Here is a 27,238-nt window from a genome sequence, read left to right as displayed (position 1 = left end):
GAAGTTTTTAAGCATCCCAAGTTCCTCAGAAATGTAACAAAAATAAATAAAAAATCTCTACAAAAACAATATCTCTTCAGTCCCTCCCGGATTTCGCGATGTCGCGATCACAACAATTCACGCAAATTCAACCAATCACCATGAATTTGGTGCAACTCGCAATTTTGACCCATCACCGCAACTTTTCTAGCCTGGGAAAACCCTGACGAATTTCTGGCAAATTTGAGATTTGCTCTGCAAGTCCATCTCGCCAAGAGCCCATTCCAGCCCATTTCCAATTTTTCCAAATCGATGCACCAATCACAACCGTTGAGGCAGGTTTTAGGACTATCCAATTGCGCTCAGAGGCATTTGAGCGGTGTCCGTTGGTGACGCCCTTTTGGAAATGGGCTGTGAATGAACTTTCCCCAGACCCACTTTCAGTTACAACTGAGAACAGTCTGGTGTCAACCAGGCTACAAATTTTCCACACATTTGACCAATAACCCGGAGTTTCCTGCGACTTCAACCAATCCCAGCAGTCCCACGTGCCAGACTTTTGTATCAGTATGTGACTCTGAAAGCCACTGACCAAGCGGGAGTGAGAACGGGTTGACGTAACACACGTGCATCACCAAATTAATTTCCTTGTTTCTGATATGAAGACGAGACGTGTGTGACTCAAACATCTCACATTTACCAACACACAGCAAACAAAAAACCAGAGATGAGATGTACAGGATGACCTATTGTATATTGAGGACAGCTATGCTCATTATTGTATTGATAAGTTAAAAGTCCAATAAGTACTTCATCAAACCGTATGAATGTGTGTCCCAGGCCAGGATAGAAATTTAACTAAAAATGTAAAGTCTAAAACATCAACAAGCCACTGACACATATGTTTAAATTTGATTCATTCAATAAATTTTTTTATAATTCATTTTCATATTATACCAACATTTGCAGCATCCTGAGTCTTTTTGGTTACTAGGAAAACAGCCCAGAGTAGTTTTATTCTCCCCAAAACTAGTTTCCTTTTTATTTTGAAAGAGCTATACCAAAACATAAGTCACAACTTTTTTTTGCAATTTTCACTGTCTCTCACAACTTCATTACAATAAAAATACAAAAGACATTGCAACTTTTATCGCAATGTTTTACAAAAGCTCCCGCAAATTCTGGCATTTTCGGCCGCAACAATCTCTAAGGCTACATTCACACCGCAAGTCTCAATGCCTAATTGAGATTTTTTTGCTCAGATCCCTGATCCCTGACGGTGCGGGCGAGACGCTTTGCCTCATTTGGCCTTAATTGGGGTAAACAATAAAAATCCCATCTTGTCGACTTCATCTTGGACTCATCCTGAGTGTTTACACCTGCTCACGACTACTCTTCGACATCTACCCTTAACTGAGCCAATCCTCGCCCTGGCGATGCGACACGGTTGGGGCACACTGAGGACAGTCCGCCCAGGTTGACAGCTGCACCGGGAGCAGGGAGCCCCGCCCCTCTCCACGGGGAGAGAGGGCACAGCGAGGGTTATTGAGGTAAAAGTCTCATCAAATCCGCCTTTGTTGTTCACACTGCAGCCGCATTCAAAAAAATCTGATCTGGGTCTGATTCAGGACCACATATGGAAGTGGCCTGAATGGCCTACTTCTGAAGAAGTCTGACCTGGTCACTTGACCCCAAAAAAATCTGATTTGCCACTTTTGCCTGCAGTCTGAACGTAGCTAAAAAAAGGCTGCGAAATTCTGTAGGGTCTTTTAGTGACAGGGACCGTTGAGCACCTCATTGTTTGAGTAAAAAGAAACAAGTGATCTGAAGTTGTTAGGGTTGTGGGTTTCTGGTATATTTCCTTTTTTATTTTGTTAACCCTTGTGTTGTCCTTCGGGTCCCAGTGACCCGAAGGACAACACAAGGATTATGTACTTCCGTTTACTTTGTTGAGAATTGCTCTCTAAACCCTGTTTCTTGTAAAGTAAGTAAAGTTTATTTCTAGAACACAGTTCTAGACACAGTTTAAGCTGACCAAAATGCTGTACAAACAAGAACTAAGGTGCTGTATTAACCCTTGTTTAGAGAGCAATTCTCAACAAAGTAAACGGAAGTACATAATCCTTGTGTTGTCCTTCGGGTAACTGGGACCCGAAGGACAACACAAGGGTTAACTCTTGCTCTGTGTTTTGATTGATTCCTGTTTCCCTATTTGTTCTGTTTATCCTGAACTCATCTTGTATGTTTATCTTGGTTTACTGCCTGTATTATTTTGTAGTCTTTGGTTTCATGTGTCTTGGTTTAGCTTTGTTTCCTGTTTGAGTCTGATTTGTCCCTAATATTTTTCACCTGTTGGCCCCCTCCCTGCTCGTTTGCCCCTGTGTTTAATGTCCTCTGGTCTGTTCTGGTTTGGACCTTTTGATGCCACTGTGGAGTTACTACTTTTGGAATTTCTACATTGTTTAGATTCTTAAAGACTCACGTAAGCCTGGATTGTTTTCTGTTATAATGAATTATACACCTGCATCTGACCTATTGTGTCCTGTACTTTGGGTCCAGAATACTTTTCCTGCCTCAGCACTCGGCCAGCCCTGACAGAAGTGTTTTAACTTGTACCGAGCTGTGCACAAACAAGCCCATTAAAGTGGTGCCAGCAAGCTGAAGCGCTACTCTGATAAAACAGTACAGAATATGTCCACACCCTGTTGTGTAGACCAGTTTTTATTAAATAACAGCACTGCTAAAAGCTCTGCTTACTGTACATTTCCTCCTGCTGCTTCACATTAAAAGCCTCCCACTGGTTCTCTGGTGGAAAGCTTTTATTGTGAAACAGCCAGAGGAAATAGAGAAAGTAGTGTGTAGGAGGCGATCAGTAACCAGTTCCTAAAGTCCTGAGAACTGACACAGGGAGACTGTTAAGCTGTTAAAGTGGACTACTGTATAGTGGGCCTGCAGACAAACAGCCATAGTTATATTGTTACAAATTTCACAAGTAATTAAAAGAGTGGAACTTCCTTTGTGAGTAGAGCTGAAGTTTAGTGTTAATCCTGGTTGTAGAAAGTGTAAATGTGACCAGCTGTACTCACCAGTGTTTGGCAGAGACTCTGCTGTGTTGTTGAGAAAGACCTGATGAAGTCAGTTTGAGTTTTCTTTCAGAGAGAAACAGAGTCTTGTCTCTACTGCAGCGTGGCTGACACTCTGACAAACTTAACTTTCATTTCTGGAGTGTGACGTTGAAGCTCTCCTCTTTCCAGTGTTGCTCCTCCTCTTACTGCAGCTCTGTGGTCTGTTTCCTCCCTCTCATGTGCACTCTTATTGGGAAATACCAGGATGTTGTCTGGTTGATATGGAGCACTCGTCATGCTATAACTAACGACTTATTATGTGTGTTGAAATATTAATGTGCCTCAGCTTTATTTTAACCAGAAGAGTTTAGTTTATAGTTTATTGGACACAAAGAGAGAGACGTCACACACACATCTGCAACGTTGCATCAAATCGTACAACAAATATAATACAAAAAAGTTGTGTACCGGAATCAAATTCCAGGTACTGGTAGTGGTAAAGTACCCAACCCTCGGGGGGGGGCATATCAAAGGGTGGGGTCTGGGTGTCCAAGTTCAGGTATCGCAATCAGAACATCTGTAGTTTTTACACTACTGTGTGAGTTTGGTACATCTGGTGATCTATCCAGAGAAAGGGGTTCCAAGACGTGCGGGGGCAGAGGCTGGAGCCCATTGGACAAGGTGAGGTGCTATAGCTGCTAAAACTAAAACTAAACTGTCATTAAAGCAAAGCATTATTTGTTTTCATGAATTCATCAGCGCATTCACAAAAATCACCCAAAATCAGCACAGGGAGGCCAGTAGAAACAGCTGTTTACACTCAAAAAAAGGTTGTAAAGGGGCGCCTGGGTAGCTCACCTGGTAGAGGGCGCGCCCATATACAGACGTTTACTCCTTGACACAGCAGCTGTGGTTTTGACTCTGACCTGTGGTCCTTTGCTGCATGTAATTCCCCCTCTATGTCTCCCCTTTCATCACTTCAGCTGTCCTATAAATAAAGGCTTAAAATGCCCCAAAAAGTATCTTTAGAAAAAAAAAAAAGGTTGAAAACCACTCCTTTAGTGTACGTTTCTGTCTTTCCTGGTTTTGGGCCTCTTAGTTCTAACGAAGAGAAATCTCAAAGCTGCAGCACACGATATTTTAGACAGAAGTCTTCTTTGTGTCGACAGTTTTTCTTTCTCTCTCTCCTGTTTGGACACAAAGCCTCCTCTATAAGGAACTCCAAGTTTGGTGTGGAAGAACTGGACAGGTCTGCACCCATCCACAGCTACAGAGAGGTGACATACAGAAAGATGAAAACATGTCCACCTCTTCTTCAATCCTGAGAATTAAAATGAGACCCGCTGTGGATCCAGGACTTTATAAAGGACTTCCTTAACTAGGACATTTGCATTTGGTTGAAGTAAGAAACTGTTGGTGAGCCTGAAATGCTGCCCTGGAGAAAATGAGTATTAGGCTAATACACAACACTCCTATTACATGAACCGACCAGAACACGTACTATGCTAACGTTATAGCATAGCAGTAATAATATAATAAGCCAAAGCTTTCTATTTCATACAGTTGTCGAAAAAAATGTTAAATATCACTTGGGTAAGTGAGAAAAAATGTGTTTTTAGCTAACACTAACACCACAGCCACATTTTCCCGCTGCGCGCCCAAAGGAAAAGATGTCGACCAGATTCCATTAACTATTCTTGTACTCTAAAGTTTGTTTCGATGATGGGAAAGTTAACTAAAAACATAATGACTGACTGGGACCTTTACCTACATCGAAGAGATGACCTTGTCAATTCGGCATACAGTGACATTGCCTGAATATCTGTTAACACAACAGTTTGTCCTGTAATTCCAGAGTCCTTCCACCTCATAACTCAGCTGTACGGAGCTTTACGTGTTGAAAGTTGAACGCAAGAAATAGTAAAGCACACACTGCTTCTTCTAATTAAACTATATTATTAATTGGTCTTTATTATTTCAGAAAATGTCTTCAACCAACTTCTTTGACATTTGTGCTTTAACATTTCAGACCAAATCCTCTTTAATTGTCACATATTGTAATGGAGTCTGGCGTGACGTTTTCTCCAGACAAGAGAGAAGAGCAGATATCGGCTGTAAGGACTCCTGTATAAAGCCTAGCTCACAATAACAGTGTTCTGGCGCCATGTTAGATCCATTTTATTAATGCGGTGTGAACTAAATGTGTCAGTAATTAGCTTGAAACAAGCTACGGTTTGCTGCAGCCCAACTAGCTAGCTGGAGGTCCCCGTTAATCCCCGGGCTAAAGAACGGCAGCTAAATTACCTCCGGTGGGAAATACGGCGGCGGTGTTCTGTTGTTCCTGTTGTTCTTTTTATTCCTCCTTTTCCTGCCTCGTTTGCCTCTTTTCGTTCGCGACTTTTTCGACGTTTTCTTGCCGTTATTGCCGGAGCCAGAGCCCTGTCCGTGTCTGCTGTGTCCGGGCGACACTGCACCACTCTCGGAGAAACCCCCCATCGCTGAGCTCAGGATGAAAACGGTTCAAACTCCCGGTGATAAAATAACATGTAATAACAATAATAAAGACATCACATGTCCCTAAACATTTCGTTTTTTTTCGTTTGGCTCTCTGTGAAGGCAGTCGCATTTTCTCCCTCTCCTCCCGTAGCCTACCCTGCTTTGCTCTCTCGTCTAGTCTTTGTCTCTGTGTACTTCGAGAGTCTCTCTCTCTGCACTGCTCCTAAACTACGAATTATGGATTTGATCAACTGGTCTCTCAGCGCAATTGACGCCATCTTCTCGACGAGAAGCTTGGGTTCGGGGGAACCTGACTGCCCTGCCTGAACGTTCGCAGCTGGCTACACGATGGACGCGTGGGAGAGGTGGCGGGTCGTGTGTCTGGCGGTTCTTTCCGTGGAGGATATTGAAGATATCTTCCTATTCGGAACCATGATCACAAGTCTTTTGCTGACTGGCTCAGGCATTGCCCTGGTTTATCGAGAAATTAAGAAGAAGACGGGAACCGAGCAAAATACCAGGCTGGCCGTCATGGTTGAAGCTGTGGGCAGAGCTGTCGGAACTCAGATTGTGACTATGAACACCATGAACCACAAATTGGATACCATCTTGGAGAGACTGTCAGCTCTGGATAGGCTGGACAACATCTTGGGGAAACTCACGGTTTTGGCAAGGAAATTTGATCGATACGGAGACCAGAGGGGACATTTCAGAGCAGTCGAGAGTGACTAACTGCGGCTCCTGGCCCTGAGACAAAACAAATTCCAATCTTATGTTTTTTGGCTCCCTGAACCAGCGGCGCCGGCTGGCCCGGGGCCGGTGTGGTACCGCAACTTACCCCGGCGCACTGCAGCGAGGCACACTCTTGTGTTCCTTACCCGATTCCCACAGACACCTGCTGATTGTTGACTCGGACTGGGTCCTGTTTCAAGGCTGACTCCATGGCAACCGGCTGTGTATCGCAATGACAATCGGGCGGACAGAGAAAACCTGATTACGGGGGCCAGACGTAGCTTGACTACTCAGGCCTACACACACACCAACTCTTACATTTATACAGATATGCAATCACCCCCCAAACCCCCTTCCAGCGCCTTCTCCGCTTCTACCCCCAGTCTGGCGGGCGGGTCTGTGACCAGCGCCTTTGTTTGGCTGCAGAACCAGATTTCTGCTTGCCTGTGCTGGACTACCTGCACCCCAGAACTCCCCTCCCCCACTGCGTGTCTTGTGTGCCCTTGTATTGGTTACGTGCTTATATGTTGCTGAGGTGTTTTTTTCCTGTTCCCAAACTGTGCTCCTAGTGGGGGCATAGTCTGGGAGTTGCCTTTTTCTCCTCGTCTCTCCTCAGGTCACGCTGTATTTTCTTTACCCCATGTATGTTTGTATGTACCTTGTAAAGCGCTTTGTTGGTTTTTTATCTGTGAAATGCGCTCTATAAATAAAGTTGGATTGGATTGGATTGGATAAACACACGGCCTGCCTGTGTGGAGACCTGCCGCGGAGGATGCTCTCTCCTCAGCATCACAAACACCGTCAACTTGGCTCCGCTCAACAGCTTCCGGCTCTTTCAAAATAAAATGCAACAGTGTGGCTCCGGAAGTTAAAATCCCATTCAGTTTCTCAATAAGTGTTCTCGTCGAGCTGCAACTTTGTGTTTTCATGGGTCGAAATTTTTTTTTCTACACTTGTCGATGTTTTTGTCACTTTTTTGGCGTTTTTATTATGTTTGTCATTTTTTACTTTTTTTCGTCGTTTTTCAATGTATGTTTTTCACTTTTTCCAATTTGTGTCACCTGGCAGAGGCGCGGGAAGTCATTTTCAGCAGGGGGTGTGGGGTGCTGGCGGGGGGGGGGTGCGCAGACCACTCTACCTCTGCCTCTCACCCCCCCCTCCATGAAGTAGGCTACATGGTACAGTGCGTACTGCACAGCGAACTAAATAGGCATACATAAATCGCATGCCAAATCACTACTGGTCAAAAGATGAATGACTTGGGGGGGCCTCTAACTCCCTCAGTAAGAGCTTGCGCCCCATGTAGGCTGAGTCCTTTGCAGCTGCCCAGGTTTAAATCCGACCTGCGGCCCTTTTCTGCGACGATATAACGGTGCCATCACACAACACAGTTGAGTGCAGGTTGCAAAATAACAGTCACTTAGTCAGCTGCAACTTCACAAACTGTAAAAGCCAACATATACTGCACTTGACAACTAAGTCTCACACAGGCCTATAGCAGCATCACAAAAATATGATGCAATACATCTGATATGCATGGCATTTCAATAAACTAAACAAAATATGTACATTATCTGGTCACAAAGTCACAACAGATTATATTAACCTACTCAATTTACAGATAGCATAATAGCTCCTACCTTTAGAAGTTCTCATTTCTTGTCTTTTTCTTTGCAAAGTCGCAGATTAAATCCTCAAAGTCAAGCTCCCTCAGCAGCTCGCTAAACCTACTACAGATGCGTTGCTGTGTGTTGGTAGCACTTTACAGGCAACGCAACAAATGTCTCCGGTGGACAGTGAATATAGAATCCACTCCCGTGGTACCGTTTCACCGTTGTGAAGGTGTCGGGTCAGTGCCTCGAGAGAGCGGGTCTTTCTGCCGCCAGCCTCGTTCCCCCTCTGAGATGCTGGATGTTTAGCCGCCCGATTCTGAAAGGCTGATATCCCTCTGGGTATAACTTCCTCCCGGACGGTCTCTGTAATCTGTCTCCACAGTGCAGGGTCTTCAGAGATCATGGTACCTGAGGGGCCATTACCTTGTTCTGTAATGCTGATGACCGGCCTCATCTCTGTCTTTTTCCACAACAACTTCGCTAAAGTTAACGTTAGCTACCGTTAGCTGTGGCTGAGTGTAGCTGGTAGAAGGCAGCGATTCTTCCAAGCTAACATTGGCTAGCTCCTTGACATCCTCCTCTTCATCATTCCCAGCTCTTCTAAAAAAGCTATTTATTTGCGGGACATTTTTTATAGCAGCCGCTTCTTCCTCTTCCTTTTCCACACTTTCACTCGCTGATACAACCCAATCTGACCGGGGATCAGTTACAAATTAATTCCACTCTTTCAATCTCAACTCATTCTTAGAAAGCTGATCTTGAAACAGTACGATGTAAACAACCTGCTCTATGCCCACCCACCTTTACCATTAGCCAATCTACACAGTGCATGCGGCCTTCTCCCAATCATTACCTGTCCAGTCATCAGACTTATAAAACACACAATCACAAGACTTCATTTTTTGTAAACAACTTTTATTTTATTCTGATTGGATAATTACCACCATAATAAGTAATGCCCATTGGGTAATCCAGGCTTGATCGCAGTTTGCCAATAAGGCAAGGCAAGGCAAGGCAGCTTTATTTGTATAGCACATTTCAGCAACAAGGCAATTCAAAGTGCTTTACATGAAACATTAAAAACAGTTAGAAAACAATTAAAAACAATGTCAAAGCATTAAAACAACTAACAAAAATTTCAGATCATTAAAAGACAAGAATAAAATGTACAGTGCAGTATAAGAATTTTAAAGAAAGAGCAGTTAAAAATAGGTTATTTAAAGAAAGGCAACATTAAAAAGATATGTCTTCAGCCTGGATCTAAAAGAACTGAGAGTTGCAGCGGACCTGCAGTTTTCTGGGAGTTTGTTCCAGATATGTGGAGCATAAAAACTGAACGCTGCTTCCCCCTGTTTAGTTCTGACTCTGGGAACAACAAGTAGACCTGTCCCAGACCACCTGAGAGGTCTGGGTGGGTCATAGTGTAGCAGACCTGTCCCAGACCACCTGAGAGGTCTGGGTGGGTCATAGTGTAGTAGCAGATCAGAAATGTATTTTGGCCCTAAACCGTTTAGTGATTTATAAACCAGTAAAAGTATTTTGAAATCAATTCTTTGAGGCACTGGAAGCCAGTGTAGAGACTTCAGTACTGGAGTGATGTGATCCACTTTCCTGGTCTTAGTGAGGACTCGAGCAGCAGCGTTCTGAATCAGCTACAGCTGTCTGATTGATTTTTTAGGGAGACCTGTAAAAACACCGTTACAGTAGTCAAGTCTACTGAAGATAAAAGCATGGACAAGTTTTTCCAAATCCTGCTGAGACATAAGTCCTTTAACCCTTGATATATTTTTAAGGTGATAATAGGCTGATTTTGTAATTGTCTTAATGTGACTTTTAGGGCCCTATTTTAACGATCTGAAACGCAAGTGTGAAACGCCAAACGCAAGTAGCTTTGTGGGCGGATCTCTGGCGCTGTTGCTATGAAACCGGCGGGATAAATGACTCTTGCGCCCGACGCAAATCTTAAATGGGTTGGTCTGAGGTAGCTAGGTGTGGTTTGGGCGTAACGTGAAAATAACCAATCAGAGCGTCATCTCACATTCCCTTTAAGAGCAGGCGTATTGTTCCGTGGCGGATTGCTATTATGACGGCGGATTTGCCTGGCGCACGCCAGCGGGAGCTGTCCGGGACGCGGCTAAGTAACAAATGCCCGTCTTAGCCGGGTGGCGATGTTGCTGCGGCCTCTCGGGCGCATCTAATCAAGTCTGGAGAGGATTGCTGCAGCCATGGAGCATGGGCCTCCAAACGCACCACCTGCACCTGTTGTGCCCCTTCCTCCTCCCCCCCCCTCCATCTCCGTCCACCCGCATCGCGCATTACTCCAGATTCACCAGATTCTGCCGGAGTGTCCAATCCCACCATAGTTCAACATCACGTCTCCTTAAGTCCTCTAATATTTCCTAATTTATGTTATCAACACATCCATGATTCATGGAAATGTTGTGTAAATCACAACAAGCCACAAAGAATGCTAGGACTTTTTGAGGACTGTACTGTAAAGTGCCTCCTGATCTATCCAAACACCTGAAGCGCATTTTCAGTAATATTTTTCTTTGTAATTATGTATGGTTTTCAAAAATCGGAACTGCTGTAGATGAGAGAAGTGTATGCGCGTTGTGCATACGCTACATTATGGCCAAGCATGCACCCATAAAAAATAGCATCTGAATAACGCGCTACTGACTTTAGACTAGCGCCACTGACTTTAGGAATTGTTCTTTAGGAATTGCGGAATTGTTTTCTGAAACTGCAAAATAGGACTACGTAACGTTTGCGCCTGAACACGCCTCCTCTTTTCGCTGAACCGCCCCGGGAGCGCAAATACATTCCCTAATTTACCGACGTGCGTCTGTGGAGGGAAAAGTCCGCTGTGAGTCGGGTGCAAAATAGGAATGATACATGCGTCGGTGTACAAAGGCAATTGCGCTGAGTGCAAGATAGGGCCCTTAAAATTCAGGTCTGAGTCCATGACTACACCAAGATTTCTGGCTTTGTCTGTTGTTTTTAACATTGTCGTTTGAAGCTGAGTGCTGACCTTTAATCGTTCCTCTTTTGCTCCAAAAACAACCACCTCCGTTTTTTCTTCATTTAATTTAAGAAAGTTATGGCACATCGTTAATTTGTTCAATGCACATATTCAGTTGTTGTATTGGGCTATAGTTCCCTGGCGATAAGGTTATGTAAATTTGTGTGTCATCCGCATAACTATGGTAACTTATTTTGTTGTTTTCCATAATCTGAGCCAGTGGAAGCATGTAGATGTTGAACAGAAGAGGCCCCAGAACTGAGCCTTGGGGAACTCTGCACGTCATATTTGTATGCTCAGATGTATAATTACCTATAGACACAAAGTAGTCCCTATTCTTTAAATAGGATTCAAACCACTTTAGTACTGAGCCAGAAAGACCAACCCAGTTTTCCAATCGGTCAAGTAATATGTCATGGTCTACCGTATCAAATGCAGCACTGAGATCAAGTAATACTAAGACTGAGATTTTGCCACTATCTGTGTTTAAGTGGATGTCATTAAAGACTTTGACAAGAGCCGTCTCAGTGGTGTGGTGTGGTTGAAAACCTGACTGGAAGGCATCAAAACTGTTGTTTAGTGATAAGAAAAGGTTGAGTTGTTGAAAAACCGCTTTTTCTATGATTTTGCTTAAAAATGGAAGATTTGATATCAGCCTATAGTTGGTCATTAGTGACGTGTCTAGATTGTTCTTTTTTAGGAGTGGCTTGATGAATGCAGTTTTCAGGGCCTGTGGAAAGATACCTGAGAGCAGAGATGTGTTTAAAATCTGTAGAAGATCTGAAGCCAAACAATTCAAAACACTTTTGAAAACACCCGTTGGTAGAATATCAAGGCAACAGGAGGAGGTTTTCAGATGTTGTATAATGTCTTCCAGGTTGTTATGACTGATCGCATGAAATTGTGTCATATTTGATTTTGTTTTGTGAACACTGTGACAACACATATCCTGCACTTGATATGGAAGCACTGACTGTTTGTCTAATTTTCTGAATTTTGTCTCTGAAGAAGGAGGCAAAGTCATTGCAAGCCTTGGTAGACAACAGTTCAGATGCTACTGGTACTGGAGGGTTGGTTAATCTATCAACAGTAGCAAACAAAGCACGTGAATTATTATTGTTTCTGGCGATAATGTCAGAGAAGAAGGACCGCCTTGCATTCCTTAGTTCCAAATTATAAATGCGAAGTCTCTCTTTATAGATGTTATAGTGGACCTGGAGATTAGATTTTCGCCAACTACGTTAAGCTTTTCGACACTCTCTTTTTTCTGTTCTCACCACTACAAAATTTCTCCATGGAGATCTTTTCTTACCAGAGACAGCTTTGACCTTAGTGGGAGCAATAGCATCCATAACATTCGTAATTTTACAGTTGAAGTTATCTACAAGCTCAGTGACTGAGACCCCTGAGAGGGTGGGTGTAGAGGAGAAAAGCTGAATGAATGATTCACTGGTGTTTTCAGTGATATACCGTTTTCTGATTAACTTTGTTTGAACACTTTTGGGCACAGAGATAGTGCCGTTAAAGAAAACACAGGAATGATCAGAGAGAGCAACATCAGTCACCACAACCTTGGAAATGTTTATACCCTTGGAGATAATCAAGTCCAGAGTGTGCCCCTTATTGTGCGTGGGCTGTGTCACATGTTGAGTCAGTCCATAGCTCTCAAAAACACAACATAGTTCCAGTGGCGGTGCGTGGCAAATTTGACCGAGGAAGCCAGTGAGCTTAGTATGTATACTTGCTCCATCGTATGTCTGACAAATGAGCTTTGTTTCAGGATTGTAGTTGGCAAGTGCCCGCATCACCACAGCAGTTATGGCTTCAGCATCTCGTTCAAGGCTAACGTCAAAGAAACCAAGAAACCGCCCACATATCATTCCCTTTTTATTTACGTAGCAGATAATGACCGTCAATTGGCACTTGCATGATTTATGTGGTGTCATCCACTTCCACTGCTATGAATGAGGCTGTGTTTATTTCTTTATCTATTTCTTCCTGAATAACATGAGCAGCGCTCTCTATCTATATGTCATTCTGAACTGTCTTTAAGCGCGGTGAAGTTGAGGAGGAGGAGGGGAGTACGGACATGGAGGATGCCATGCAGGAACAGCCGCAGGGGCTCAATTTAACACACCCGTAAATGTTGTAGCTGATGCTAGGCGCTCTGTTAGCGTTGCCGATCGGCGACAGCTTGCACCAGAGCCGCGGGAACATATTTTGAATTGGGGGTGCTGACAAAGTTTTCAGCCAAAGTCAACCACCACACCAAACTGCAGCCATCACAATTTAATGAACTGTATAGAGATTCAATTCATATAAATAGCCTATCCAAGACCGTAATAGTCTGCCGTGGGCTACTGATCCCGAAACACCGGGAAATAATACCGTTATCGCTATTCAACCAAGATAGATTTATTTCATACCAATACTGTCAAGATGAAGACAAAATATCTCTATTTATTACAACAAAGGCACTTCGTCGTGTCAAAACAATACTAAGGCTTCCCAGCTGGCATTCGACTGACATTAAACGTTTAAATATTGTTGAAATAATGTCAGTTTATGAAAAAACATTAATTCAACGTCAAAACAACGTTGAACACCAAATAGTTGAAGTGGTGTTGTTAACTCACTTCGGATTCAACATAGAAATATCAACAATTTTTGAGTTTTACGTCAAATCAACATTATTTTTACGACCATGACTTTTAAACATTTTGTTGAAATATATCAGTAGAAAAATAACGTTGTTCCAACATCTAAACAATGCTGATCAATTAACTGTTGAAAAAGTGTTGATACATGAATAATGATAACGTGAAAGACCAACTCTGAAATTAAACGTTTGTTGAGTCGTGACAAAGAATTTCTTCTTTGGGTCGTGATAAAAGCGCTTTCTACATCTCCCAGCGTACTTTGAGCAACTCCAGTCCGATTGATCATTTTGGAATGTCGTTCAATAAAAGGGCTTGATTGGGAGGACGGGCGTTTGTCCGTCAGACAAAGAGGGTGACTAGAACTGAATTCTATTGGCTCTGACGGTTCCAGACAACACCCGCTAGCATGCGCATGCGCCAAAGTGGGTGCTGTGTCGTCATCGTCAGGCTAGCTTAACCTGGACCGGTTCGGATTGAATTTGGGGGTAACAGCTCAAACGGTAAGCAAAGTTTTTGAAGTCACATTTTATAACTAGAAAATTCCTAAATAAATTTTGAGTGTGTCTGACTCTGGCCCATATATTAATACATATTGTGTTAATTAATATTGTGTGTATGGGCAGACTAGCTAGTTTAACCACCGAACCGCCGTTGTATGCTAGCTAACCGCCAACAGCCTGTTGTGTGTGTGTGTGTGTGTGTGTGTGTGTGTGTTGTGTGTGTGTGTGTGTGTGTGTGTGTGTGTGTGTAGCATAGCGCAAAACCGTTGTATGCTAGGGAGTGTGTGTGTGCGACGTGGCACATTGACACACTTTCCATCCACAAACTTTAAAAATAAGGTTGAGATTTCACATTCTTCTTCCTTCTCTTTTCCAGAGATTTGGAAGAACATGACCTGAAAGTCTCCTTCAACGGTGAGTTGTCCCCATACCTAACCCAACAATATTTAAATCTGAAAGTAACTTACTGCACTTCTGAGGTGTGTGCAGGGCCTGAAGTTAACCTTTTTGACCACCAGCCTGCCACAGTGACTTTTTACCAGCCAGTTGTTGTTGTTTTTTGTCTCATAAAAGGTGAAAAACAGGACTCGCTGTGTCTCTATGATCCTGTCCTGTCCTATTCATGGTAGCTGTGTCTCTATGATCCTGTCCTATTCATGGTAGCTGTGTCTCTATGATCCTGTCCTATTCATGGTAGCTGTGTCTCTATGATCCTGTCCTATTCATGGTAGCCTACTCATGGACATTGTAGTAGGGGGGGCACGCCTTGATAATACTGCATAGGGATTCACATAGACAGTGAAAGTTGCAAAAAGTTTACATTTGTTTTGTAAAGTTCTTTTAAAAATAAAAAGGAAACTTTTGGGGCGAATAATAATTATTACTATTGATTAATTACTCTGGCTGAGATTTCCTAGGAACCAAAAAAGCTCAGGATGCTGCAAATGTTGGTATAATATGAAAATGGCTGGTGGATTTAAGACAAAAAATAATAATTTATTGAATGAATCAAATATGAACATATCTGTCACTGGCAGTGGCTTGTTGATCTTGACATTGTTAGTTAATTAATTGTGTGTGTGTGTGTGTGTGTGTGTGTGTGTGTGTGTGTGTGTGTGTGTGTGTGTGTGTGTGTGTGTGTGTCAGTCGGGGGAGAACGGAGCAGCAGACCCGCCGCTGCAGAGACCGACAGGATTGAAACAGTGACTTTACAGTGAAAAATCATTAGAAGCGTACATTGATTGAAAATGTCTACATGTTGGCAGGATGGTCTGAAATGTTTTGCCACGGTCTTTCCGCATACGTTTTGTTGGTAAATGTGAGATGTTTGAGTCACACACACGTCTCGTCTTCATAACAGAAACAAGGAAATGAATTTGAATTTGTTCTCACTCCCGCTTGGTCAGTGGCTGCACGTGGGACTGCAGGGATTGTTGCGAGTAGTGAAAATGCTGGTGGTCGGGTGTTAATTTCAGGCCCTGGGTGTGTGTGTTATGCTAGTAGTAGCTAATGCACCCCGGAGGACAACAAGTGCTATAAAAAAACAAAGACAACAAAAGGGTTAAATAATTAATCTTGTAAAGTGCTGGCAAAGTTTCATTATGACAGTTGGCTTGTTCACCTTGGTGACCACTACAAACTCCTCGTCCTCATCATGTGCCTGCTTGTCATGTCAAGAAGTCAATGGCTGCGTAACTAACTTTATGTTCCTTTTTTGTATTAGTTTATAGTGATTATGTTCCCTGTCATATACTGTCATGCACTCCCCCCACACACCCACTTACTCACTCTCTGCAAAATTTTCATAATGAACTTGATTGCAATATAATATTCTAATATAAATCTGTTTTACCATGGCAGAACTATGACAAATAAAATGATGGCCATAATGAGCCTCAGAGGAAGAAGTGGGAAGGTTGCCTTCATGAAGACTCATCTCTACAAGATAATCTGTGGTGAGTTTGCTTTAACATTACGTTTTGGGAAAATGTTTTAAATAATTGAATATAGTAAGCTGAATAATAATTCATAAGAAAAATCATTTTAGTTGGAGGACTCTACAGAGCATGCTCTAATATTATATATAATACTCCATTCTGGGCTCTAGACTAACTTCTCTACCGGCAGCACTGGTTACTACCAACTGCCTTTTGTTGCTTCGCCCCAAAGCAGCATGATTATCAATGACCTTACGTTGATAAATACTAATTTATATACTTGAAACATTGGCAATGCCACAAAAGTTGTAATATTTTAATTTGAGAGGTTAGCGTTTGCTAATACTGATCTGTTTTTGTTTTCCCCTCATCAGACGCTGTCTTGAGCTCATATGATAAAACTACAACAAAAGTAGACAAATACATGGCCAAATACTTGATATATGCACCAGAGAGGCCGGTGGCAGTGGCAGAAAGAAGTAACAAGAAGGGAAGATTTAACCAGCAGTGTTCAATGTTGCCCAATGTTTGGGCCATTTTTCTAAAGGTTAAAGTTCGACACGTGTAAAATTATCTTGCGTGAAATGTTGGCACACTTGCAGCTATGTAATAAATCATGTTTCTTACGTCAGTGAAATGTCTTTATTAATCTTCTTCCTGGTCTTGCTTTGACCAATTGGCTTCTTCCTAGTGTTTATGTATCTATTTCAAGGTGTTTGGTGTTACTGTTGAGCACATCAATACTTTAGTGAAAACAGTTTAACAAAATAAACTATGTTGAAAAGCAGGACTTTATAGTGACGTTGAAATTTCAACGTTGATTGGATTTGCAAAATCTAAACTAAAATCAATGTTGATTCAACGTTGGCAAATTCACCTATGTTGAGAAACGTGACGTTGGAATGATGTTGCTATTTCAACGTTGATTAGATTTGCAAAATCAAAACAAAATCCAATGGTTATCCAACACTGGAACCTGACGTTGATTCAACAGTGACTAGACGTTAAAATGCCAACTGGGTTCGGTAATAAAACTGGAACACAGGTACACACTCGGACGCTCCACAAGCGAAAAAACAAAAACAAGAATAAAGTCCAAAATCCAAGACAGAACAAACCAGGCACTGTAACGCAGGATATAGGCACAAAGCTACGACAATGGTACAGAAAATGCCTACTACAAGCTCAAACACTGAGCCACAAAACACAACCGCAGGGTATAAAACACGTCACTGAATCATATTAAATCAAATCAAAGTGAAGCCAGTCAGTCCTGACATAAACACTGAAATAGAGAAATGCAGCCTTAAGTTATTGTAGCACAGCAATAGCAAATTAAAGGCATAAAGATATTAGGCCTGCGTGTTAAGCTGGGTCTAATAATTTTATAACAATACGGTAGGATAATAAAAAATCTATAAATTATCTCCAATAATTACTGAACTTATAGTTACTGAACAGTTGATAAATCATGCCATTTACTGCACGGCGGCAGCATAATAATAATAAACCAGCATTATTACCTTGTGTTGCAGTCATAACACTAAAAAGAAATCCTCATCTCCAAAACGTCTAGCAGGAAAAGTGTGACCCGAGGCTGGCAACACTGAGTTGACGTTGATGTTCCCTCTGCGGCTAACCCTGGTGCTGCTAGCTTGGCTCTGTGGCTAGCCTGGTGCTGCTAGCTTGGCTCTGTGGCTACCCTGGTGCTGCTAGCTTGGCTCTGCGGCTACCCTGGTGCTGCTAGCTTGGCTCTGCGGCTAGCCTGGTGCTGCTAGCTTGGCTCTGCGGCTAGCCTGGTGCTGCTAGCTTGGCTCTGTGGCTAGCCTGGTGCTGCTAGCTTGGTTTACAAGATTAGCTCCCTCGTCGTCTGTTGCTAGCAGGGTCGCTACTTCATTCAGTTACAGTTGCTGAGTTTTCTGCCTCCGGTCCTTTACGCTTTTTAGCTTGTGGTTAATCTATAAAGAAATCCAAAATGCGCTTTTGTGCCATGGCTAGCTAGCTAACTTCTGTAATGTTGACCAGCCGGGGAAGTTTCCACAACTATCTTCACCACTCAGGAATGAGCATCAGAAGTACGGCGCGCCTCGCTCGCTTCAGTTGTAGCTCAAAAGCAAGTTATAGTGAAGTCATTTTTTACAAGAAACTCAAGATCACCATCAATTGTGTAAACTTGCTGTTAACTGACTGTTAGCTCAGCTGACGCCAGTCGGCACCGCTGCGTAGTAGCGTACTGTTACCATAGTTACACATCTGTCTGAGGCATGTGATTGGTGAGAAGCCAGGTTCAACCTGGCTTCCCTGGTTTTTTTATTTATGATAAATTGACCATTCAATGTCGAGCTCGGTCAAACCTAGCCTCAATCTGATTGGCTGAAAATATAAATTTTTTTCTCTAAGGGAGGCCAGGAAAAGCTGGCCTCCTTTGAGCGTTTTGGACACTAGACAAAGCACAGACAGGACTGCACCACACACACAGTGACAGAGGGGCGCTGTTTCAATGATGATGGAATGTTTTGATTAGGGAAAGTTATAATTCCTACGGTTAAAAATATAAAACATAATTTAAAATATTGAAATATATTTTAAATTATAACATTTATTGTAGAAATTCTTTTTTTTTTTATTTAAAAATAAAATTTATTTTATATTTTAAATTATGTTTTATATTTTCATGGGGAGGCCAGGCTTCCTTTGGCCTCCTAGAGAAACTGCCACTGCATAGTTCTTTGGTCCCTCGGTCCTGGGGGTTGTCAACATGAATGTTAAAATCACCAGCAATAATTACACGGTCAAAGTTAATACAGATTATAGACAGCAGTTCATTAAAATTGTCAAAGAAGTTTGCACAGTATTTAGGTGGCCTGTAGATATTTAGAAGTAGACCTTGAGGGGAGGATCTTAGCTGAAGAGCCACATATTCAAAAGAAGCAAAATTTCCATAAGATAATTGCGTACATTGGAATGAGTCATTAAACAAAATGGCGACTCCACCTCCTTTCTTATTCACTCTATTCTCACTCATACAACTGAAGTTAGGGGGGGCTGACTCAATGAGAACAGCAGCACTGTTATTATGGTCCAACCAGGTTTCAGTTAAAAACATAAAATCAAGATTGTGCTTAATAATAAAATCATTGATTAAAAATGATTTTCCTACCAAGGACCTGACGTTTAGTAAGGCTAGTGTTAGTGCGTTTTCATTTTTTGTGACTGACTGTGGCTGACGAGGAATGGATGCTAAGTTTGCAAAGTTTGCCGTTAAGTGCTTATTCGTTATTCTTTTTCTATTACGTATTACAACATAAATTGTGGAAGAATCTAATACGCAGGGCCCAGGCTTGTCTTGGAAAGAGTCATGGGTGTTACTAGGCATGCAGCCTGGACCCGATCCATATCAGTTAATGCTTGCTGCATTTTGCAAACAAGCATCCTTATCACTTAAGGGGTGCTGCAACCAACAGGGGGTGCTGCAGCACCTCCAGCACCCCTACTTCCCACACCTATGTCACCTGGCGATGCTTTGTTTTGTCATTTTCAGATTTTTTTTTATTTTGGTCATTTTCAGCATTTACAATCTTTTTTGGGGGATTAGTTTCCTGCATTTAAGCTTTTTCTGTCACTTTTTTCAACATTTTGTTCAAATACTATGAAACTAAATAAAACACCCAAAGTCAATGAAAGTAGAGAACTGGTCATTTATTTCACTTGTGGAGAGCGTTGTAGGGAGCCATCCACATTATTTTGGACATTTTGGTTGATAGAAACCCAAATTTCTTATGTAATTGTAATGAGGTTTTGAGAAACTTAAATGTTACTGTTGCTTGCTCAGGTTAGCTTCACCCTATAATCACCTGTGCAGGTGGTATGGTCCAATTAGGGGAGGCTGAGTTAAAAAGGGCTTTAGGAGAATCTTGGATGCTTGCTGTGAGGTTGCTCTTTTGTTTGTTTGCGGTTATTTTGCCTCAGTTTAATGTTTTGTATTTTGATTCTGACTATGTTTTAGTGTATTTTTTGTTAATATAAAGACAAATTGTGAATTTTAAAAGCCTCCTCTCTAGTCGTCAACCGTTACAATAACCCTCATGTTGTCTTCAGGTCAAATTTGACCCGTTTTTAAAGTTTCTACATCAGAAACATGGCTTTCTTTTCAACCAAATTTCCCAAAAATAACATGGATGGTTCCATCCGCTAACTGATGATCACTACTTTTATGGTCTACCCAGCTGAAAATCCGTCATCATCCATAACCATAATCTCTGACCTCAACTATTAGTCAAGATATAATTGCTAATTTCGGCTCATTTTACTCAAAAGTTACTGATGTTTATTCACTATCAATTCTATAAAGAAGTGTAAAATGTGGTAACAATTTATGAAGTTGGTTAAAAAGATAACATACAATTGGGTAATCATTAAGAGGCTACTTTATGCTTTATAAACAGGCAAACCAAACAATACGAGGGCTAAGACTAATTGAAACGTGAAACTATAATAACCTTGCTTGGATATTGATGTACAGCTTATAAAAAACGTTTACTGTATTTGGAAATATGTTTATTTACTTTTATGCAGAAAAAAAAAAAAACATCTTTGTACTTCAAATTCTGACCCAAAATGAAATGTATTTATTTGAAGGCCATGACAGGAACAGCAGACACTAGAATACAACAGGGAACAAGTTCTAGATGATGGGTCGGTTTGATTTAGCCTGGGTTAGACAAGTGGGATAAACTTTGAGTTCGTTCAGCTTCTTGGACACGATTACACAACAGGATGATGAAAGGCTCGGTTGGTAGGATGAATTTAAAGGTGCTGTAGGTAGGATTGCGAAGATCCAGGACTTGGCCAACAAATTTGAACATCAACAACTTCTCAGTCCCTCCCCCCCCCTTGTCACTACCCGATGTGAGTCAAGTGCAGATGGGAGTTGCGCATGCTCAGATTAAAATGGTTTACGGCATAATGCCAAGGGATCCGGCAAACGTAGCTATCTATGATTGTTTGATTGCTAACGTTAGGTCAAAACGCCATTCAAGTGACAGCCTTTGTTGTGTTTGATTGCTAACTTGTAGCCAGCAGTGAACAAACTTCGTTATGTAGGTCCATTTTTATTGTATTGACAGTACAGAAGTCTGTTGTTAGCAGGTTCTTGTAGACTACTTCAGCCTCTAATCTACAACTGACATCAACCATCATGCTGTGAAAATGTGATTCCTTATGCTATGTAATGTACCTCTCATTATTTTGGGGCTAATAAATTACTGCTATGTAATGTACCTATGTAATTATTCTGTGGCTAGCAGCAAAACAGATCTGCGTCAAGTCGCAAAGTGACACATGTGCAACTCACATCTGCACTCGACTAACATCGGGTAGTGACATCCCTTTCTGCTAAAGCCCAAAATGGTCTCCTAAGCCCCTCCCCCCCACAAGGGAAAATGAATCCGTGTGCTAGAGCAGTGATTGACCTGCAGTTAAATTACCGACATTAGACTTTTTTTTCTTTTTTTAAATGACCTGCAGTTAAATTACCTGTAGTTCTACTCGAACACAGGGTCAGTTTCAGAAAATATGACAGTTTATAGGGCTTACGTACTGCACCTTTCAAGGTTGTTCAAATAATTTATGATTTGATATTTGGTTGTATATTGGAGCATTGTTACAGCTGTTTGGGACTGAGAGAGAGATAGATAGATGATTCAATAGTTTGAGTTATGGAGGAGCCAATAAAAGTAAACTTCTTCCTACTCCTTTTCAGTTATGTGATATTTATTTACGTTTATGAGACTTTGTTATATGTTCATTTCAATGTTATTCTTGTTTTGTCAGAGGTTACCTGCTGGGCTTTAAATTGACACCGGCAAAATAAAGTTAGTAAAGTAAAAGTGATGAGCCAGTTTGGCTAGTGATGAATTAAACAAAAACAACTTAGCATCTATTTGAATTGACAGGCTGTAGAAATGTTACTAGATTGGTCTGGTCAAGAAATGTCAGCGTTTTTATCTGGGAAAACTAAATAGTTATCTGGAGACACTGCTTGTAGCACTAATCCTACATGCACACTTCTGTTGTCAGTGTGTTTAGTTTGAGTTTATATAAATAAACTTTTCAATGTTTGTCAATTTTCTTCTGCACTTTTGACGTTTCTAGTCCCCCCCCCCCGACGTTTAAGCTTTCTCCAACATTATTTTATTTATTTTTTTAAAAGGCTATAAAATTACATTAAACACCCAAATTCCAAGAACATAGTGAACTGATCATCTATTTTACTTTCAGAGAGCTGTAGGGAACCATCTACGTTATTTTTTTTGGACATTTTGGTTGATAGAAACCCAAATTTCTGATATAGAAACATTTAGCAAATGTGTCAAATTTGAACCGACGACAACAGGAGGGTTAACCATTATGTCTAAACGTGCTTTAAATTATCAATTTCCATAATATGAACCGCAGGTTCTCCCAATAGGAAAGTGGCTTACATTTAAAAGTAAAAAGTACAACTGTTGTGGTAGAACAAAATCAGTTTAAATTGATATAAGAACTGATTTAGGAAGAACACCATTAACATTCTTGGTCTCAACAAACAAACTTTATTTCTGCAAATATGCCACAATAATTCAGACTTTCCTGTCTCATTATTGATGAATATAACAAATAACAGACAACCAATTTAAACCATATACCTCTTAGATCCTAATTGTCCCATCAGATTTGCTCTTTTAATTTAATTCAACACATTAATTTACACACGTGGACAATATCCATTTAAACCTCTGTTAAACCCACAGACATTTATTATAACTTCCAGAAGAAAGGTTTTCTAAAGACCAAATATTTCAAGATGAAGTTAGATTCAATTTGCATATAACTGTTGCACATTTAATCTTATAATAAATGGAATAACGTGTAAATCAGTCACCACAGGAAACAGATTCTGTAGAAAATAAGTCGTAAAATATATGAATATGTACATTTGTTCCCTTGAAGGAAAATAAATCAATACCTGAAATGAGATTAGTTTACTCTGACAGGGGAGATGATCAGAGGGGCAGGGTTTTTACCACAGTTATTAAGACCGGGATTGAAGTATGGGAGGAGTTTCTCAGTGAAGGAGCAGCCAGTAAAGGAGTAGATAAGAGCTGCAGTATCTACGTCATAAAAGGAGACCAGACCCTCCTCATAATCCACAAACACCCCCACCTTCTGAGGAGGAGACTTCAGCGAGAGAAGGACACAAGGGTCAGCAAGAGCTTTGTACTCCTTTCCATTTCTCAACCATATCGTCCAGAAACCTTTCTGCGGGCTCAGTGTGATGTGTTCCTTCCTGTTGATCGACTCTCTGGCCACTCCTAAACTCCAATCAGTCTTTCCTTTAACTTGAACCTCAAAGTAAAATCTGCCTGAAGAAAAACTCTGTTTTCCTAAAACACTAACACAATTAGAAAACCTCTCTGGTTTGTCTGGGAGATTCTTCTTTACATCACCATGATTCACCTGTTTTCCATCAGACAGGATGAGATCAGAATATGCTGTATCAGGATCAAGAGTCACATCCACTGCATACTGCTGGACCCTCTTCAGCTCAGACTCAAGCAGCTTCTTCATCTCTTTACTGAGTGTCTCCTCCAGCTGAACCACAGCTTTCACCACAGTCCCCTCATATGATGGACGGATGCTGACCTCTGTCCAGTCCTTGGTGGGTGGAGGGTGGTTGGTCTTTAGTGACTGGACACTCTGGAGAAGATGGAGGTGGTCTTCAGAGCGTGAGAGCTGATCCACCTCTGTTCTTCTCTTTTTCATCGCGGAGATTTCTTGTTCCAGCTCTTTGACGAAAGAGTTAGCCTTTCTCTTTGTTGTTTTCTGCTTCTCTTCTATTGTTCTGATGAGATTGGCCTGGCCTCTGTCAGCAGACTCCTTCAGACAAGTGAAGACCTGAACACATTCTGCTATCTCTCTGTCTGCATCTTCCTCACTGAGGTCAACTGAGTGTTTGATCTCCTGAATCTTCAGTCGTCTCTTCTGGATCATCTGCTGAATTTCAGCCTCCAGCTCTGCCTTCTTTCCTTCATATTCTTCTTTCAGAGGAACAACATCATGAGTCTTGTGGTCTAAAACAGTGCAGAGCATGCAGACACATGTCTGGTCGGTCTTACAGAACAGCTCCAGAGATTTATCGTGCTTCGTACACATCCTGCCTTCCAGGTTCTCCACAGGGTCGATCAGCTGATGTCTTTTCAGACGTGAAACTGTCAGATGAGGCTCCAGGTGATTCTCACAGTAGGAGACCAGACACACCAGGCAGGACTTCAGGGCCTTCAGTTTGGTTCCAGTGCAGACATCACAGGGAACTTCTCCTGGTTTGGACACTTGTTGCTCTGAGCTGCTGCTGCTGGCTTTCTGTTGAGCTGACTGTCTGAACTGAGCGACCATCTCAGAGATGAAAGTGTTGACCCTCAAATCAGGTCTTGTGTTGAAAGCCTCTTTACACATTGGACATAGGTGCTGGTTATTAGTATTCCAGTGTTCAGTGATGCAGTTTTTGCAGAAGTTGTGTCCACATGATGTGGTGACAGGATCAGTGAACACATCCAGACAGATGGAGCACAGAAACTGATCTTCAGATGGCAGAATGCTCACAGCAGCCATATCTACACAAGAAAACATTCAAAATACAGTTTAACGTTGCAAGCAGTCATGAACGAGCCCTCGCCCATTCGGCGATACTGATGGAGTGCCAGTCAACGTGGCTCTTGCATTTTCTAGGATCATCAGACACTGTGTGCATAAGTTAGATGTTATTTGTGTGTTGCTAAAAATTAAGCACTGTACATGTTGTACCACTTCCTGTGTCCACTATGTGGCGCTAGAGAACACTAATGAAACATGTTGCTGTGTATCATGTAGACCAAATCATGTAAATTTCATTTAAATTGGATGATCTGTCCCATACAACTAACTTGTCAGTAGGTGGCGCTATGACTTCATAAAGGTGTGTACATGACTTCAAATACTTGGGGCAGATTGGACTATTTGAATTCAAGTTAACCGCTTCCTGTGTTATGGCAAAACATTAATTGTCTGACACGGCACATTATTTCTCAAAAACACAAAAGCTTCCCAATTTGGCACCGTGAAGGTCTTGAGATTCTTTTGAACCAATTTGAGATGGATGTGTTCAATCCTCAAGGAAGAGGGTTAAATGTATGATACCTGTAAACGGCCGACTTAAACGTTCGAGGTATCAAATAATCCTTTGAATTAAAAGGTCACATTATTCAAAGGGTTATGCCAACAAAACGAATCCAATAAACCCCTCTAAAATACATGAAAAAACACAAAAGTCAAAATGGATACGGGAGCGCTAAACATGCATGAACACACTGCTGAATATTCTCGCAATATTCAAAGGTTTTATGCGTGCAGAAATTTATGTTTTCGTGTATGTCAAGTGCATTAAAATGCATTTGAAAACAAAGTAAATGGAGGGGGTAGGGAGGCTCTATAGAGCTGACGTGCCACGCCCAAGCCCAAATGTGATATCAGATCAAAAATAATTACTAGTTTAAATATGGGTCCAAACATGTTTGTGAAATGAAAATGAACGCACATAATCCAAATTGGTTGAATTTCTCTCAGGCGAAAAATATAAAAATATTTACAGTTCGTTAAGATGAGAGCAATGATCCCACCAAATTTCATGAAAATCAAAAAGGAACTTTATTCCAACCCTGGCGTGCGTTTGGAGACGTTATGGAGCCTGCTGGCCATGCCCGAGCCCAATCACTGCAGAACTTCACAAACCAGTTCTAACGTGTGCTGATTTTCACAAGTTTTCAAGCATCCTAAACTGCTCAGAAATGTAACAAAATAAGTGAACAGATCCAGATGGAGCACAGAAACTGATCAGACAGCTCACAGCAGCCATATTTACACACTGAGAACAAAAAGTATTATAAAATGTTGTTACACATAATTGTCATAGCAATAAAAATGATCAAAATATGATTACTGCAATGTTGACAAACTATAAACAATAATAGTGAAGTTGTTTATTAGTTTTTAAAATAAAAATAAGTGGTTAAACAACGCAGGACGTCCACAGCAAAAAAACATAGGAAACTGAAATATCTGACCAGTCTATATAACTTGTACTTAAGCTTTATCTGAGTTATCTATATGACTTTAAGATTCGACATGATGACTCAAATGAACTCTACCACACTTCTACGGGAAAAGGGCCACAGGAAATCACCACAGGAAACATCTGGAATGTGTTATCAGTGGGGCCCCCCAAGATAGAGATGTCTTTGTTGAATAGAAGGCCAGTTGGCTTGTAGCCATTGGTCAATTATTGATCCCACCCCAATTTATGAAGTATAGATATGCATTCTTCACACAAAGAACTTGGGAGTGACTATTCAGAGAATTGGGAAGCGATCGCTCTCCGGGCTCTTCAGCGCTTGTAAATTGATGCTGAATTCTTTGATGTAAATAAACCTTTATAATCAAAGACCGTGTCAGTGGATTCATTTCCATACAGCATTACACCATCGATACTACATACACCACAAAAGAACAAAAAAAACATCATTTTACACAAGGTATTCATTAGCCAGTTCCTCAAAGTTTCACATTACCTGTCTGGATCATAAACACCCTCAGACTGAACTCAAGGTTGCGTGGCCAGAGGCTTATATATGTTAAGCCCCTCCCACTAGACCAAACCACTCTTAACTGCTTCAATTAACTCTCAATTATGTTACCATTTAGACATTTGTAATTTCACTGCTAGTCTCTACCATAAACAAATAACAGACTCTCGAACAAACTATTTTCCACTCATCTAACTTTTGAAAACACAAAAACTTACACACATTTCCAACAAGAAAATCTACCCTCACCTATGACCCAGATATATGGTATCTCCCACCATCAGCACACCTGAGTGGGAATGCTGTAGGCCCTATATGAAGCAGCACTTTGCTTCAGCTCTGGTTCAGACCCAGGGACTAAAGAGGAGAGACACTTCAAAATAATGGTTAAGAAACAGTTTGTTGTAAAAAAGAAAATACTTAAATGAATAAACTGAACTGACTAAACTAATGTAATGTGGTATTTTTTTCAACAGTGTTTTACTGAATGATATGTACAAAAGTGTGACTGCAAATTAATTTTCTGGGTGCTTGGTGACCTGAGAAGGTTTACCATGTGTCATCCAAAAGTGACAG

General features: G+C 41.4%; 2 protein-coding genes and 1 long non-coding RNA gene across 7 annotated transcripts in view; 1 reads left to right on the top strand and 2 right to left on the bottom strand.

Annotated features, from left to right (window-relative positions):
- LOC120566458 (E3 ubiquitin-protein ligase TRIM21-like) overlaps nucleotides 1-27,238 on the bottom strand; it is a 69,218-nt gene that overhangs the window by 23,794 nt on the left and 18,186 nt on the right. For 2 of the 4 annotated variants that reach the window (XM_039812964.1, XM_039812940.1), the window contains exon 1: nucleotides 17,531-17,636. The exons of 1 other annotated variant lie outside the window; for it this stretch is intronic. In XM_039812964.1, coding sequence (XP_039668898.1) covers nucleotides 17,531-17,546 — 16 coding nt within the window. In that variant the 5' untranslated portion in view covers nucleotides 17,547-17,636. Of the gene's footprint in view, nucleotides 1-3,065; nucleotides 3,485-17,530; nucleotides 17,637-27,238 lie in introns of those variants that run through there. One more of the 4 variants, XM_039812948.1, reaches the window with a different exon arrangement.
- On the top strand, nucleotides 14,008-16,471 carry LOC120566883. Its single transcript, XR_005640480.1, has 4 exons — nucleotides 14,008-14,070; nucleotides 14,447-14,484; nucleotides 15,931-16,025; nucleotides 16,382-16,471. It is a non-coding gene; the product is annotated as an uncharacterized LOC120566883 (long non-coding RNA).
- LOC120566597 (E3 ubiquitin-protein ligase TRIM21-like) overlaps nucleotides 22,578-27,238 on the bottom strand; it is a 22,846-nt gene continuing 18,185 nt past the window's right edge. The window contains exons 1-2 of one of the 2 annotated variants that reach the window (XM_039813120.1): nucleotides 26,648-26,682; nucleotides 22,578-24,658 (exon numbers count right to left, since the gene is read on the bottom strand). In XM_039813120.1, coding sequence (XP_039669054.1) covers nucleotides 23,025-24,658; nucleotides 26,648-26,660 — 1,647 coding nt within the window. In that variant the 5' untranslated portion in view covers nucleotides 26,661-26,682 and the 3' untranslated portion in view covers nucleotides 22,578-23,024. Of the gene's footprint in view, nucleotides 24,659-26,647; nucleotides 26,683-27,238 lie in introns of those variants that run through there. The other variant, XM_039813130.1, reaches the window with a different exon arrangement.

This window comes from Perca fluviatilis, chromosome 1, assembly GCF_010015445.1.
Source record: "Perca fluviatilis chromosome 1, GENO_Pfluv_1.0, whole genome shotgun sequence".
Classification (NCBI taxonomy): domain Eukaryota; kingdom Metazoa; phylum Chordata; class Actinopteri; order Perciformes; family Percidae; genus Perca; species Perca fluviatilis.
This window is presented reverse-complemented; position numbering and strand designations above follow the sequence as displayed.